At 33.5% G+C, this 18,382-nt stretch overlaps 2 protein-coding genes across 2 annotated transcripts; both read left to right on the forward strand.

The window, feature by feature from the left end:
• Positions 1 to 7,060: 7,060 nt before the first annotated feature.
• Positions 7,061 to 10,201, forward strand: HELRODRAFT_167886 (hypothetical protein; the record flags this gene model as incomplete). Its single annotated transcript, XM_009013609.1, has 4 exons — positions 7,061 to 7,171; positions 7,544 to 7,580; positions 9,406 to 9,549; positions 10,080 to 10,201. The coding sequence occupies 4 exons, from the start codon at positions 7,061 to 7,063 to the stop codon at positions 10,199 to 10,201; spliced, it is 414 nt and encodes a 137-aa protein (XP_009011857.1).
• A 1,360-nt stretch (positions 10,202 to 11,561) lies between these two features.
• On the forward strand, positions 11,562 to 17,263 carry HELRODRAFT_150188 (hypothetical protein; the record flags this gene model as incomplete). The annotated part of the gene is made up of 6 exons (XM_009013610.1): positions 11,562 to 11,593; positions 12,518 to 12,655; positions 12,816 to 13,030; positions 13,268 to 13,450; positions 16,909 to 17,084; positions 17,207 to 17,263. Coding segments are annotated over 6 exons (801 nt in total), but the record flags the coding sequence as incomplete, so codon positions are not given.
• Positions 17,264 to 18,382: the final 1,119 nt, after the last annotated feature.

Here is an 18,382-nt window from a genome sequence, read left to right on the forward strand (position 1 = left end):
ATAGTTTCAAAGACAAAAATTGACTTGAACAAGTTTATTAATAATAATTTATCTACATACTATCCGCAGTTTCAAAAATAAATTAATCCACTTTTATCTACAGTGCCCACAAACACGAAAACATTCACACTCATAAACATACGTATACAAACACGTGAACGGACAAACACATTAAGAAGCACTTAGACAGAAACGTACACATTCAACACACAGAGACACAAACATACAAAAATACATACACACACAAATACACGAATACAACATAGCAGCATAGTCATGTGTTGAGACTAATTACCATCGTTAGAACTCCTCTGCAGCAAAAAACGACCTCGTCATCTTCATTTTTACGTTCGTCTTCATTCATATTTCTATCTCCAACTTGTGTACGTATGCGTGCATGCCCGCAGATGCACTGTGCTTGTACTTCTGTGTACTTGTGTGTACTTCTGCCTACGTGTTTGTATATGTATGTCAACGTACAGGTTTTTGTTTCAACATTTTGTTTGCAAGATTCCATGATGTACGCGGTATGTACGTGATGCTTGTGTCGACCTGAATGTGTGCTTGTTCATTGCGCTGTTGTCAAAATATGTATCACAAATATCTTTGTAGGAGAATAAATCCGTTTTTAAATTTGAAGACATGTTTCAATTAAATGTTTCAAATAATTCGTTGGTTCCAGCCAGATACATTTGCGAATTTCTCAAAGTGCAGCAGAGTTTAATCATTCTATAAAAATTTCATCTTTTGTTTTGTTTAACGAATTATCAAACAATGAAACATTTTGTGAACATTCGCATATTCATTGAAGCTGAATTAAAATATTGTTTACACAATTCATTCTAGTTCTTCAATTCAAAATAATAACAAGGGGTTCAAACACTTAATGCACCACTACGCTGCCTTTTCAACGTTGGCTTCTTTTGTCTGGGGCTATTCATCTAATATACACCTTTATAATTTCTGTACTTCAATCTTTTACCAATTTATTAAGATTTTTAAATAACAGAACATAGTAAAAAGTTGATTGCAAACTTTAGAAATCGGTTTTGAAAATTAATGCAAATAACAACATTCAGGTTTCTAGTAGGAAAAAAATGAAGAAACGCTGCAAGGGAAGAAGCAGCCAGCCATGAACAACAACGAACGCATAAATGTTTCCAACAGAACAAATCAGTTGGTTCAGTGTGCACATAACTTGCTGACATTTTCTTCTTCTCATTGCTCTTATTTAATTTGTTTGCACATAGGCAGTCATGGAGATTAAATTGTTTCAACGTGTCGTCTGGACAAACATCAAACTGAGATGATAATTCTTCATTGAGAGTTACGTCACTTTTAGTGTTGCCATTCCCATCTCTGCGCCATCCATTAAAACTCACTTTTAATAAGTATAAATGTAACCCATTTGATTTGATTCGTTACCTATATTTTACTTTTGTTTGTAAAATCATTTGAAAAGCTTAGCACAGAGCAGCCTAACGGTCTTTAGTGTATCTTAAATCCAAAAATTCAAATAATTAACCTTCCAAAAACCAATTTTGAAAATGAAGAAAAAAGAATATATATAAAAAGAGAACCACAATAATGAAACATGCAGTTACGGAGCAGATGAACAAAACGGCGAACATGACAAACGCGAAACGAAAAGGTCTGAAAACAGCAGCAGATAAAAATTAAATAAGTACATCAGATGCCAATATGTACCAAAAAAAATTTTAATGAAAAATTTTTAATAAGTAAAAAATAATTACGAAAAACTTAAATCAACGCTTGTATACTATTAACAACAATCAAAAATAACAGATAAACAACATTAATAACAAATTATGAGATATGTCGAATTAAATTAAATTAAATTGGATCTAACAATGATATTGTGTCCTAATTGAAGAAATTCAATAATATTGTTTTTCAGAATTTAATTGCATCTCATCTTTTTAAATTCTCAAAAGACAAAACTAATTTGATCATGAATTTTTTCATGTGTTTGCACTTTTTAACTGTTTTTTATTAGCAGGTACAACATCATGTTTTCTTACTTCAGTGACATTTTTCTATGAAAATTATACTCTATGTATCATAAAATGTGCAACAACAACGCTGGCAACATTGATGACAGCAATAACAAAATTTGCATGTATACTATTAACGACAACCAGAAATAACAATTAAGCAACATCAACAACATCAACAACAAAAACTCGCTACACAAACAACAATTTTGCAAAATCAACAACAAAATCTTGTAACATTTCAACAGCAAAAAGTTATTTGCAACAGGAGCAATAACAACCTCTTCGTAAAGAAACTCTAATGAGGAGAGTAATTAAAACAAGCCCGATCGAGCAGTTGAAACGATTCAAGTGGATTTCAATTGCAGACTTGCCGACGGAGGCTGTAGTAATTAGTGAGAACTTCACGTTCCTTCTGAGCGTCTTGCCGACGCTACTGAGTTCGCATCACAGACCATCCATCTGCCAGTCGAAATTTTTTTGATAATTTTTAAAATTTGAATTTATGATTACGTATTTTTTTCAATTAATTGCAATGGAATGGCAACTGTAAGGAATTGGAATATATAAACAATAAAAAAATTAAATAGTTTTAATTGAAGACTGTATTTAAAAATAAATAAATTATATAGTAATTATAATTTATGCTCTTCTAGTTTTTCATCACATCATCACAAACAAGCTTTCTAACGTGTAATGCAACTATCGATTTACACTAGGAATTGAAATTTGTTCCCAAATCCCTCCCATTTTTGTTTGTCATTCCCGATTTCTTTCCAAATCCCCATTTATAACAACGATCTCTAAAAATTCCATTTCCCATTTTTTTAAACTCATTCTCAACTTTTCCCTTTTATTTCCCATTTCTCCTATTTGACATGTTCTTGAACACCAAAAACAAAATAAAAAAAAAACAAATTATAAGAATGTGGATTTAGTACCAAACAAAATAAAAATCCAAAAACTTGAATTTAATTTTAAATTTGGTCATAAGTTATTTTTCATTTTTTTTCCATTCATTTCCACTCAATCTCCGAGAGTAATTCTCTATTCCTTGAAATTCCCATTCTCAAAAATTAGGTTTTGCCAATCCCCAATGGAATCCCATGGGATTTCCGAAATTCCCGTTCCCATGCTCACCTCTGATTCAAATATACATCCGTTCAATTTTGAATATATATTTATATATACAAATGTTCATAAGCAGGGATAATTTGTGTTGGTGTGTGTGTGTCCTTGGTGTGGTATGTGTATGTGTTTGTGTGTGTTTGTGTGTGTATGTGTGCATCTGGCATGTGTGTATGCGTGTGTGTAATGTATGTGTTGTGTATGTGTTTGTGTGGTTTGTATGTGCTGTGTATGTGCATGTGTGTATGTAGTTTTTGTGCCATCTTAGTAAATTATAATTGTTAAAACAAAGCAGAAGTAGGACCAAACGAAGTAAATTTTTTGAACGAGGAGCATTGGAGCATGACTTGAATACTTGTCTGACTGCTGATGCATAAACCGATGATGATTACGTTATTTGATGAAGATGACGATGACGACGACGATGAGGATGACGATGATGATGACGATGATGATGATGATGACCCATATACAAATTTCCAAACTTACCCTGATGATGATCTCATTATTTAGTGATATTTAATGATGTTGGTTAGATTGATGTGATGATGATATAGGCAAGATAAGGATTAATAATGATGACGTTTCAAAAAATGATACGGACTCTAAATTTGAATTCCAATATATTTCAAATGACCATCTTAAAATAGGATCTTCACAGTTGCCATTTTTATCACTGACGTTATAATGTTCATCATTTTTAATCTTTCTATCATTTTTGATAAACTTATCCGACTCAAGGTGTCACTGGATTGTTAACTTTTTTGACCACTTCAACATAAATGTTCGTGTTCGCAGTTAGTTATGTTTACCTTCGTTTGCATTGTTTGCAATTTAAAAAGTTGTGTATTCTTTGAAAATGTATCACTAAATTGTGCACTTGTGTGAGTTATTTTTTAAAAAACCGCTTCCAAAGTAATGGTCCAAAGAAAGCTGACAAAATACTTTAAATTTTTAAACCAATGATAAAAAATCTTGTGCCATATATTTGCAAGTCTTAAAATCAAATTGATCAAGAACTTACAATCACACACAAACAACACACAACCACACACAATCACACACAAACATATACAGACACACACAAACATTTCGTCCTCATAATGTAAAAACTCATATAAGTATCTCGAATTCTATATATAGTATATTTGTATATTTTTTCAAATGTACAATTGTTTTTGTATGCGTATGTTTTGTATAACCTGCCGGCTGATGAAGTTGACATGGAAAGGCGCGTGTCTCCACCAACAGTCAGATTAACTTTAAACCACTGTTATAATTATGCAACACACCACACGCACGCACACACACACACACACACACACATATATATATAATACACATGTATATGTAAGTTTTTGTATGTGTATACATAAGGCACCCACCTACATATAAACTCATATACTTTTCACAGAAGTCTTCAAGAGATTAACCTTCCTCTTAATCTGCTTTTGACTTTTTAAATCGTAAATTGGTCTTCGCTTGTTCGTCTTATATAACGGTAAAATGTAGTAGTAATAGTATGTATTTGTAGTAGTGTTATTGTTATTATTATTATTACTATTGGTAGTAGTAGTATTGGTAGTAGTAGTAGTATTGGTAGTAGTAGTAGTAGTAGTAGTAGTTGTTGTAGTAGTAGTAGCAGTAGTAGTAGTAGTAATAGTAGTAGTAGAAGTAAGAAGAGAAGTAATATTTTCACCAAGAGTAGGCTTAGTTCAATTTCTAGCAGCAGATATATTAACATAACTTATTGTAATTGTAAAAGCAGTAGCTGTTATATTTGTACTATTTATAGTTGTTGTGGCTGTTGTTGTTGTTGTTGTGGCAGTTGTAGTTTGTGTGGCAGTTGTAGTTTGTGTGGCTGTTGTCGTTGTGTAACCAAAGTAGAATTTGTTTTAGACGCAAGTAGTAGCTGTGCTGGTAAAACTATCGCTATTAGTAGATATTACTAATAGCGATAGTAAATAAATAAAAAAAATATTATGAGTAATGAATGTAGCTACTGTGGTCTTAGTAAATATCACTACCACTAATAATACTAGAGTTTGTACTACTACTACTATGATGAGAAGAGAGAAAAAGAGTATACAAAATTTCATCCCAGCAACAAAAGGAAACCTTACTTTATTGAAATGCGAAATGCCCGAATAACGATGCAAGGAAGAACCGGGCCTGCGATGTGAGGCAAGCACGATGGCGGTCCTATTAATTAATGAAGGATGCCACATTTTGTATTTTATTTGAAGTTTGTAATGAGCACATGTTTTATTCATTCAAATGTTAGCGTGTTAGCATTTAGCCGCAGTTTAAAGTTAAATGAACGTACGTTCTAGATGAAAGTGAGCCGCAAAACCATGGGCTAGTGAGTGAGTGAGTGAGTGATTGAGTGAGTTGGTGAGTGAGTGAGTGAGTGAGTGAGTGAGTGAGTGAGTGAGTGAGTGAGTGAGTGAGTGTACGTAAAAGGAGAAGTGCAGTGTGGCTATGTTGACCAATTAGAATCCATAAAAGATATTCCTTGAAATTCCTCCAACGATCGTCCATCATATTCAACTAAATAGCAGAAGCAACATCATCCATGTATTGCATGTGGTTGCATGTGGCACATTCATAAATGTGCAACCATGTATATGTATGTATGCAAATCTATACACATATATTGTATATATATAAACATTTATACGATATACATACAAACACACATATATACTAATTTTAAATTATTTTAAAGGTTTATGATAAAAAGAAGGTTTTTAAAATTTAAAATTAAAATATTAAATGGTAGCATGATGATGTATGCAAAGGTATGTGCACACATGAACACAATAATTTACGTACACAAAACACATACAAACATGAATGAACATATACAAGTACACATATACACAAGTACTTTTGCAAACAGATAAGCATATACACTGACACACACAAAATTCACTATTAATACTAAAACAAAATAGTGATATATGTGCATGCATGCATACACACACACACACACACAAACACGTACACACATGCACAAACACACACACGCACACGCACGCACAAGAAAAGGATGCATGGGTGTGTGTACGCGTGTCATGTTATTTCATAATCGGATGATGTTTGTTTGTTTGTGCACGCACGCACATACACGTGATAATGATGTATAAATAGTCTGTATTGGTGAGTTCTATGGATAATAGAGGACAATGAAGAAGATGATGATGACGACGATGATGATGGCTGTGGTGGTGGTTATGATGATAACGATGATTATGACAATTTTAACAATGATAATATGCTAAAAATAGCAAAAATCAGAACTATAATGGTAAAAGTGTCAATGATGATGAGGAACACATCACCAATGGTGATAACGTGACTGATAATGATGGTGGGGATGAGTACAGTATTAAAAATGATGATGACGAATCATGAAATTCAAGTTCATTCGATCCAACGATAACGATAAGGATTGTGATTAGTATGACGACGATGAAGTGATGAGAAATGATGCTAATGTGATGTTATTTTCTTGTAAATATCAATCCAAATTTAAAATTTAACATTTTTCATTTCATCAAATCGAATAAAAAAAATAGAATCAATGAAATGAAATGATTTGAAAACCAAAAAGAATTGTTCATGTAAAGGTCACCAGTAACTTATTTAATAACAACATAATCATATCTAACAATGACTAGCCACAGTAATATCAAATTCAATCCATTAAACATCTCACCAAGCAATTAATTACGTTATATTTTCCATCTATTTTCTCCTTCATTATATTTTTCATTTTGCATGTTGCAACAGATCCCAGCATTTGCAAAAGTCTGTCTGTCATTTTGAAAAAAAAGTGCAAGTTACATCGCAGTGGCCACTGTTTCCAGGTTTTGTTTGCTCAGCCACAACAATCTTATGCAAGGTCAAGCGCCATGTCTCGTCTGTCTCGTCTGTCTGTCTGTCTGTCTGTCTGGTCAGTTGGGTGGGTTTGGTCATTTGCTCCTTATTATCTTCTTCTTATTAATAAAGTGGATAATGCTCTGGTCTGTTTGTTTAGTAGGCTTGGTGGTGTGTCCATGTTTATCTGGTATGTCAAATCAAAGTTTTATAAATTATTTGTCTCTAATAAATTTGTAAATAAATTATTAAATAATTAATTAACTACATATATGATTATTTTATCATATTTTGTTTAATATTGTCCGTATTGAGCAATTCACATAAATGAATAATGAAATAAAAATCTAACAAACTGCACAAAAACATGCACACACTCATTCAAAATTCACTCACACATGCACAAATATACATACATACACACATATACACTTACACATTTTCACTCATACACGCATACATAAATACACACACACCCACACACACAGACTCACACAGACACACATACAAACACACAGACACACTTGCATTCATCAACAGGCAGCAATAGTGCACGTACGTTAGTAAGACGCCACGCAGAGATGAAAAACTTGCTGAATCGCTCACAAAACATCACATCCTTCCATCTTACGCAATGAACAAATCAGCATTCTACTGTACGTAGATACATTTGTAAATTTACGTAATATTTGTTCACGTTATGACGTGCGTGCGTATGTGCGTGCGTGCGTCTTTATTACCAAGTGTATGTATAATTGTGTAAATCTATACAATGTTTGTGTAGACACATTTGAATGTGAGTCTGATTATGAACGCAAATTTTTTTTTAATTTTTAACTCAACTCATTGTCGCAAAAAAGTAGATCAAAGTGAACGTTACTTTAATGTTTTTAAAGTAGTTGTTTCACACTGAAACCTGGTTGTAACGGTTATTATGTGAAGAATGACTTAATGATGATGATGCGATTATTAAGGCACGCATGCACGCACGCACGCACACACACACATACTTAAGGTACACACAAGCAATGTTAATTGACTGGATTTATTGAAAGTGTTAGTATGCAAATGGATGTGTTGTTATGAAAGGACATTGATGATTTATTTCAAATAATTTACTGTTTACTTTTTTTTAATTAAAATAATAATTCAACTTTCAAAAATTTCTTCATCCAATAAGAAAGTGCCTGGACAAAATCTATGTGCATGCGAGCGTTCTCATTGGCTGAGACATTTAAATGACGTTTCATCTGACCAATGAGAGAGCAGTCATTGTTTTGCAGTTTATAAATAAGCTCAATAGTGTTGGAAAAGTTTGAAAAAAATTAAATGGATGAAATATTTTATTTTTTATATTTGTAGACAGAATTTAAATTATTAATTAACCTGTTGAACTCATGATTCGAAGGTTAGATGACCTTTAGTTTGTTTTTATTTAAAGTAAATATTTAGTTCTTAAACCTTTTTCACAATTAAGAAATAACCAAAGTGAAACATTTTGAAAAGTCTTTGCTTTTTATCTGATGTGATGCTTTGTGTCAAGTTTGGATGAAATCAGTGACTATTTTCAATATATTCATTAAATATTATTTCATAATTTATTATTTTTTATCTTCCAATAAAACGTTTTTGTACGAAATTACAACAAATTAAATTCAACCACTTATATATAAAAAAAAAGTATTTCCCTTGCAATCTGTTACAAAAATTGAACTATCCACTCAACATGAAGTTGTGAAAATTTATTTAACAAGTAAATTGGTCGACACTGAGGTGGCTAACTTGTTGACGTTAAAAAATATACAGACTATGGTATTTTTTATTAAAAAAAAGATGGTTTTGTCTAGAAAAGTTGAATTTAAATTTTCAACATCACTAACGAATAAGACGGTTATGATGGGAAGTATAACTTAATGATGATGATGATGGTGGTAATGATGATGTTTATGATGGAATGATGATGATGATAATGATGATGATGATGATGGCGATGAAGTTGTTGTTGATAATAATGGTTAGAATGATGATGTATTTGTGGATTGCCTAATCAAAACGCAATGATTATATACACGTGATTGCTCTTCCTTGTTAGTTTCATTCATCCTTGGCTTTTTTCATTCATTCATTCATTCATTCATTCATTCATTCATTCATTCATTCATTCATTCATTCATTCATTCATTCATTCATTCATTCATTCATTCATTCATTCACTCATTCATTCACTCATTCATTCACTCACTCACTCACACATTCATTCATTCATTTATATTTTCTTCATTCATTCATTCATTTATATATTCTTCATTCATTTACTTATTTTGTTTTTTATTCATTTATTCATTCTTTCAGTCACTCTTCATATTTTTCCATTCAATAGCCATTCGATGCATTGAATGCGTTGCAGCGTGTCAGATTGTGACCACTGGCTACCTGTGCTTCCCTCAAGAAATGGACTCGCCCACAATTTATTTTGCATTTTTATTCTTCTCGTTCACTAACTGGTTGTGGTATGGCAGGTGTGGTATGCTTTGGTCGCATAATCAATCGTAACTTTGAATAACAACAATGTTATAAAAACATTGACTGTAACACACTTTTACTTTCAATTTATTTCAACTGGTTATCAATCTTTTTAGTATAGAATTTTGACAGCTAGTTTAGTTATAAAGGTTGAAATAATTTAAGTTTGATTTGATTGATTCTAGCATGTCTTTGTATGCTGCTTCGTTGCAAGTCTCATCTTTTCATCGATGCCAACGTTTTAAATAACTTTGTATGGTTAGGAGAAACAATTGCAAGCATCATAAATTTGATACTTCGTCGTTCAACTACTTTGAAGCATTAAGATAATATCTAAAATCAAATAAACATTATTTGACATTGATAACTCAAAAATGCCAAACATTAACAACTCTGAACATGGCGAACATTCACACATAGTGAACATTCACACATAGTGAACATTCATACATAGTGAACATGATAAACAAGAGGAAATAATTATATTGTTATTAATATGAACAACAAACAAACAAAAAACCTCCATGAAAGAATACATCAGTTCAAACAATCACTACGCCAAAATACAATATGTAAGTTTTTTTATTCCATTCTGTAAATCAAACTCTGCCAGAAGCAGAGAAATTAACAACGTTCAAGATGTAAAACGATGAAAATAAAGTTAAGGATATTGATCGGATGAGATGCTTTTAGTGGGAGTAAGATGAAATAATATGAAAAAAATATTGCTGAAGACCTGTAGAAAAACTGAAACTGTAAAATAAATATGAATGGTATTGCAGTAATAATTCTGCATTCATACTAGCATATATTGATATCAAGGGCGAATGTACATTCAACTCAAATACACACGACTTTAAGGACAAAAGATTGCGATAGGCAAGCGGACATTCAAACAGTCAATAAAAACCACAACTCAACAAGCAACACAACAAACAACAACTTTACGCAACCATAAACAACAATGACGACGACACAACATCACATGGACATCCGTTGTGTGGTCATTAATTGAAGACACTCATGTCTGGAAGACTTGTTAAATGATGCTTCAAACGGATGTTGTGGCTGCTGTTGCTGCTGTTGTTGTTGTTGTGGTTGTCGTTGCTGTTAATGCATTTCATTTATTTTTTTGTTGTTTTTGTTGCGACACAATGTGATGTTGTTTATAAAGTCGTTTCGGCATTGTTGTTGCTGTTGATGTTTTTTAAAACTTCAGTTTAATTTAAAACATTTATATAATGTGCGAGAAACATCAATAATAACAATGAACGATATTTCAATTTTCCGCAAAGTTGAGCGATGCCAGAGCTAACAATGAAAGATATCTCAAACAGTAACAGCGAATTAGTACACACTTTGGCGACTAACAACCTCAGCAACAACAACAACGTTTTTGACCAACAACATCCATTATTATCACAACAACAACATCAACAACAACATCAGCATCATCAACAACAACATCAACATCATCAACAACAACATCAACAATGTCACCACAAACAGACGAGATTGGATAGAAGAGGAATAGTGAAAAATAGTGAACCGTACAGTTGCAGCAGAATTCTAATGGAGGGATCTGAAGATAAAAAACATTCGAACCGCGACGAAAATATCGTTGCAACTGACAACACTAACATTAACATCAGCAGCAACAATAACAATTGCAACGGCAATGACGTTAACACAAACTTGCAAATCAGTTTGGACTTCAACGACAACAACAGCAACAACAACAACAGCAGCAGCAGCAACAACAACAACAACAGAAATGATATCAGTAGCAACAAAAACATTGACTTTTGCAGTACCGACTGTAGCAAAAATAAACGTAACGATGCGAATGATTCCGCATTCAAAAGAAACAAAAAACGCGCGTATAATGATGACGATGACGACGATGATGATGACGTCGATGATGATGGCGATGATGAAGAAAAGGAAGACTACAGTGGTGGTGATGACGATGATGATGACGATGACGTAAAACTAAAAGTCAAAATTGAGAGGTGTGCAGGTTGTGGGGAGAAAATAACTGATAGGTAAGTGTGTTGCTAGTCATCGTCATCATCATCCTCATCGTTATCATCATCATCACCCATGACATTATTGGTGTCATTGTTATTTTAAGGTCCACTTTTCTCATCGTCATCATCATCACTTATCGTCATTATCATCATCGTCGTCATCTTCGTCGTCTGCAACTTTAGCATCATCATCGTTGAACTCGTTTATAGTCATATTCATCATCACCACTGTCGCCATCATTCCATTCACTATCATATTTTTGTATTTCAATGATAATGTTGTTTATGAATAATTGTAGATAGGTTTACAAGCATGAACATGTTAATGAAATAAATAATAGAATGTTGTACATACATTTTTTTTCAACGCCTGCTTATCTTCGAGTTATAATAATAAATTTTTAAGCCAAATCATTAACGACACCATAACAACAGTAGCGTAACATCAACAATATTTACGATTAACATCATCTTCCTGTCATGTAACCTTCAACAAGATTCTATCGCAACATCAGTCTATCATAAAATCGAAACAATATTCTGCAAATATTATTATCATCAACAAACATGACAACATTACAATATCAGTACTGTCATCAATAACATCACAATAATGTTTAAATAACGTCAATAGCACCAGCACATGACATCAACATCATCACGTGACATCAATAACATAACATGACATCAACATCATCACATGGCATCAACATCATCACATGACATCAAAAACATCACATGACTTCAACTCAACACACGACATCACATGACATCAACATCATCACATGACATCAACACCATCACGTGACATCAACACCATCACGTGACATCAACAACACCACATGACATCAACTCATCACATGACATCTGCACCATTATATGACATCAACACTACCATCATCATTCGCTGACATCAGCACCATGCTTCCATCATTTGAGCAGGTATCTCTTATCAGTGGTGAATAAACAATGGCATCTCACGTGCCTCGTCTGCTCCGCCTGCAAACTTCCGCTCAACCCGGAAGTCACGTGTTACGCTAAAGATGACGAAATATACTGCAAAGATGATTATTATAGGTATACAACATTTTTTTATTTTTTCCACGAGAATAAATGCTTTGGCATTAGAAGTTTGAAAAAATTGCATATCACTAAGAAAATTATATTTATAAGCTCAAATTTTGAAACAAATGAGTTTTAAAAACGACGAGAATGTAATGGAAAGTTTTGCTTGCAGACGATTTGCTCCGAAGACATGTTCTTGCTGCCAGTCAAACATTTCATCAGACCAACTCGTCATGAGAGTTCGCGATCGAATCTATCATCTCCACTGCTTCGTATGTTCTGTCTGCTCCAAACAACTGACCACAGGCGAACCATTCGGCTACAACAGTGACGACAACTCACTTTTCTGTAAGCTACACTACGAGACTTACCACGTGGCTTACTCCAGTTACGACGACGACAACCAGGATGGAATTGTAAATAGTGTTAACAACGTTGGTCCTCGCTTCTCACCGACACCAGCAGACCGCCATGCACCATCCAGCCCGATCTTGAGTGCAACCAATCTCCTGCACATGCAACACCACCCTCACACGAACGATCTACTTTCGTTGGATTACAACAACCAACACCGACACTTTCAGGCTCTGGCATTTGATAGGAGCATGTCTTCGATGTTTGGAGGGCCTCTCTGCTGTGAATCGGCCAACCCCAGTACGGGGGTCTGCTTTCTCCACACCCCAATCCCTCACCATCAACATTTGCTGGGCTCCATGGTCCACCATCAAACCGCTAACTTGCAAAAAGGAAGGCCAAGAAAACGAAAAAGTGTGATGACGGACGTGGAACATTTTGTGCCTAACTTGGGTCAGTTGCTGTTCAATCTACTTTTCAAATATCAATCTCTTTTTCAACGCGGTCTTAATAATTTTTTGTTTAATAAACTTTAAACTTTATGAAAACTGATGGAAATTAAATATTATTAAAAACCGGTGTTCAAGAATAACTTGATGTTGCATAATTATTGTAAACCGACATACAAAAATAATAAAACCAACAAATAAAAATGAGTGTAAAAAATGTTTGTAGCTAAATAGTAGAAAACATGTTTGATGAAGATGGCAACTGAATTTGATGTTTTTATGAAGATTGTTAAATAGGCACGTTCCAGCACTTCAGAAAGCAGCATGCTAAATATCAACAATTCAAAATACTATTTGGCATTTCATTTGATTATACGTGCAAGTAGGCAAACGACATGCACACATCACATCCCTGCATGTCTGTCTGCATATCTCTAAAGCTACATATTTCTACTCAATCATAATGACAATAGAAATGAATGTTGTTTTGCCAAGTCGGAATGAATGACCAGGTGGTTTGTGTTATAAACATTATTTTCTTTTCAAAAACTGTTTTTGCTTAGAATACGAATAACATGCAAGAAATCATTATAAATAGACAATCGCCTTCTTCCAAACTCATATTTTAACTGAACAGTAAACAAAAATTAAACTAATCCAGCTATTTGTAGAGGAGTTAGAGCATGGTAGAAATAGAAAGACACAACATTATACGATACATTATTATCGTAACTGTTTTTATTTGTTTTTATAGTTTTAGAAGTAGTTTAATAATCAATTTGATGAAAAATTTTGATGAAAAAGTTCAATATAAAATTATTTCGAAGTTTGCGTTTGAAGGAGCACTAGGAGTTTGTTGCAAGGAACGAATGTGTGTTCCTAATTGGCCGCATTATACGATGGCATTTCATCATCAACATGGTGGGGATGCTACTGCTGCCGATGTTGTTGTTGTTGCCATTGTTGTTTGTTGTTGTTTTAGTTTTAAATCCTACTGCACGGTTGTAATGTTATCATAAATACAACGTACGACTTTTCTGTTATCCCCATATCGTGACGATGCCGCTTGCATAATGAAGCAGCAACAGTGTCATGATGGTATAATAATGATGTCAAGATAATGTAAGAATGAGATCATATTTTATAAACACAAAAAATAATACAAATAGGCTTATGCTCATATACAAACATGAACAGAAACATGCACACACACACATACACATATATATACAAATACACGTACATATATACATAGATACACACATACAAACACACAAACGTATATCGTGCTGGCGCTCTTGACAGCAAGGCAAGAACTATATGCAGTTGTTCAAATGTTGCAACATCACCTCCTTTAACACATCACGTCTAGCAACATCATCGTCTCATCATCTCATTACCATCATCATCGTTGTCATTTTAACGTCAGTGCGTGATGTTGAAAATGTCTCACAACAAGACAGTCGCATAGACAACGAGATCACATCTTTAGCGACACACACACACTTCACTCTTATTTTGTTACCATTTGTTCTGCTGTTTCGCCACTCTTCTGATTGGTTGCATATTTTCAACCATGCAGTAATTTTATTTATTTCCAATTATTTTTTTTGTCAATTGTTCTTTAAAAATTTAAGAGGATACTTGTTGTTTGTTGAACAGTTTGCTTATGGAAAGTTTTGTTGCTTAGCTTTATTTTGCTATCTTCTAGCTACACACATACACAAAACGTCAATCCACCCGCACCCAGCATACACATGCACATAAACACTCACCTACACACACATACACACACACACATACATATATATATATACACATACATATATATACATATATATATATTATATGTATATATATACAATTATTCATAAAGATCACTGCGTTTTCGGCGTTATTCAACTTGTAGTTGAGTTTCTCAATTTTTCAAACGAGACTTTTTTCCTCTTGATGAAGTTTTTATTAAGGTTAAATAAAAAGTTTTAATATTCAACATTTTTAACAAAACATCGATGAAAATTGATTCTGCTATCTTCAATTTGAAGTATTCTCTGTTGTAATAAATTGCTTTGGTGTTATTGTCTAAAATTTACCTTGTTATAATAGTAGTATAAACGTAAACCAGCAATAAATATTCAACTAAATAATACTAATATTCTTCCAACAAAGAAACACAAGATTAACTTTAATTCTATTTAAGTTACAATCAAAGTCGCTGTAAAAACAAAGACACAAAGACGGAACAATACTATATAACTACACTGATGATAGCAGTCGATGCCGAAAAGAGCTTTTCTGTAGTAATAACGTTATTAATGATGTTTTGTCAAAAATGTCAAATATTAAAAGTTTTTCATTTAACCTTAATAAACTTCATCAAGATGATGAAAGTCTCGTTAGAAAAATTGAGAAACTCAACTACAAGTTGAATAATGCCGAAAACGCAGTGGTCTTTATAAATAATTGTATTTATGATAGTCTAAACCAAATATATATATATATATATATATATATATATATATATATATATATATATATATATATCATACATACATACATACACACACACGCATACACATGAATCGTGCAAAATCTCATACGGTGTTTTTAATTTTTGTCTATCGCCACGTGCGTATGTGCGATGTTATCATTCGCTGCTTTCTCATTCGTATGTGAGCGAGGTTGTAGGCAAGGTTTGTAATGCGTACATAAATATGTTAGCGAGACTACTACTTATAAGCAGTCATAAAAGATTTAACGATGTGAGACTGAGTCGCCTTGCATTTTAAATGAACTTTCCAACTCCGACCGCTGATCGACTACTTCGCTAGTGTTGCCGTTGTTGTTGGTGGTGTAATTGCTGTTTTCGTTACTGTATTTAGTTTTGTTGACGTTGTTTTTAACTGAGATGTCTTTATGCTATTCTTTTGGATACTTTTTCAAGTTGCGTTGTTAACTACCTTTGTCGCTTGCTGCTATATAGCTTTCGTTACATTCTTTATTTATTACCCACTTCATCATTCGTGCGTTAACAAATGCCTCGTTCGCTCTTTAAATAAATTTTGAATTCGGCTAAAGAAGTTGGGAAAATTTTTATATGAAAATAGGATGAAATATTTGCTCTAAAATGACGAAAAACTGGATACGATGCGATGATGTTATTGATAATGATTTTATGTACTGACAAGCAATTCGTTAGTTTAGCGAGCAGGTGTTTATCAAGTGTTATAACGCAAAATGAACTAAAAAAAAGTAACATAGCAAAAATGTTTCACTTTTTTTTCACACTATCTCTTAATAAAAAATGCAAATGCAATATTAATAGCAGCAATGCAAGAATCGACGAAGCAAACTGTTTTAAAGGCTGCAAGTTTTGCATATAAGACAAATAACATTATTGATTTGTATAGGAAAAACCATTTAAAAATTAAATTAAAAACTTCTCAAATATTGAAGGATCAGAAATGAACCAAGATGAAGCCATGTTGCAGCACCAACGACAAAAGAGGATGAGAACATCTTTCAAGCACCACCAGCTGAGAATCATGAAGTCTTATTTCTCCCTCAATCACAACCCTGATTCCAAAGATCTCAAACAGCTAGCACAAAAAACTGGTCTCAGCAAGAGAGTTTTACAAGTTTGTTCATCAATGTTTTTCACTTCAAAAATTATTTTTTCTTGGTCGCCGACGTAGGAACTGAAACATTTGATGCTGCTGAACAAGATATCAATTTAAAAAACAATTTTTAATTAACAAAGGTTTGGTTTCAAAACGCCAGAGCCAAACACAGACGAACAGCGATCAAGGACCGCGACAAACAATCGTCAACAACAGCAGCGCATCAACAACAATCGCAACAAAACGAATCAAAAAGTGATAAAAGTTTGTTGAACGATTCAATAGATGGCGTGTCACTGCTGACTCCAACATCTCACCACCACCAACAATCACGATCGCCCAGTTTGACACAATCCGCTGCAGACATCAGACAGCAAGGCACAAATATGAACATGGCCTTTGCCAGTGGAGATTTGAATAAGTGTCAAAACATTTTCGGTCACGACCACTTCGCACCGGCAGAACAATCTCGTCAGTTTGAAAGCGGGTCACCCGGGGTCATGTCAGACGTCAGCAGTTCGTCGTTCATGGGATTCCGCTCGTCATTCCAACAGGAAAATGATTGCCAGGTATCTAATTTTGCAGACATCTTCTCGTCGTCGTTGAAGCAAATGGGGTCATGTTGAAGCCATGTAGCGGCGTTATAGCGGCGTTGTCGCAATCTTGTGCATTTAAAAATTGTTCTCACACTTAGCTTTCATTATGAGATTTTTCATATTTTTAATAAAAGATATTGTAATGATTTATTTTAAAGACAGCTCATTAAGACATCTATGTTCTTGATACTTTTTGAATTAATTAATGAAAAACATACGAAGTAAAATTGAATCTTGAATTGAGATTGCACATGTGCTGTGCTCATTAGAGATGTGCCAACGTTAATCTCGCTACCTACTTTACGACACGAGTCCAATATGCCGTAGAATTAATGTCAGATTATCATGTCGAGTGTCGCCTAATCAGTTCTAAACTCGTATTTGACTTTCTATGCGCATTTTTCATTAAAGCATGTTATTTCAATTATCTACAGAAAAACATAAGGATAATAACAATTTTTCATGAACAGAAACATAAAAAAATGGTGACCAACTTTAAACTAAGCAGTGAAAACATATAGGCGCTCACATGACGCCATGTCATCCTGAGTTATTTTAAAAAAACAAATTACACGAAACGACGAAAAAACAATGAACATAACAGAAAATATGTAATATACAGAAAAAAGGAACATGTTACAGACACTATACAGAAGAGAAAGACGTTGATGTAACAGTAGGTACCGTAACAGTAGGTAATAAAAATAGTAGTAAAACAGT

The sequence above is a fragment of the Helobdella robusta genome (genome assembly GCF_000326865.2).
Source record: "Helobdella robusta unplaced genomic scaffold HELROscaffold_12, whole genome shotgun sequence".
Lineage (NCBI taxonomy): Eukaryota > Metazoa > Annelida > Clitellata > Rhynchobdellida > Glossiphoniidae > Helobdella > Helobdella robusta.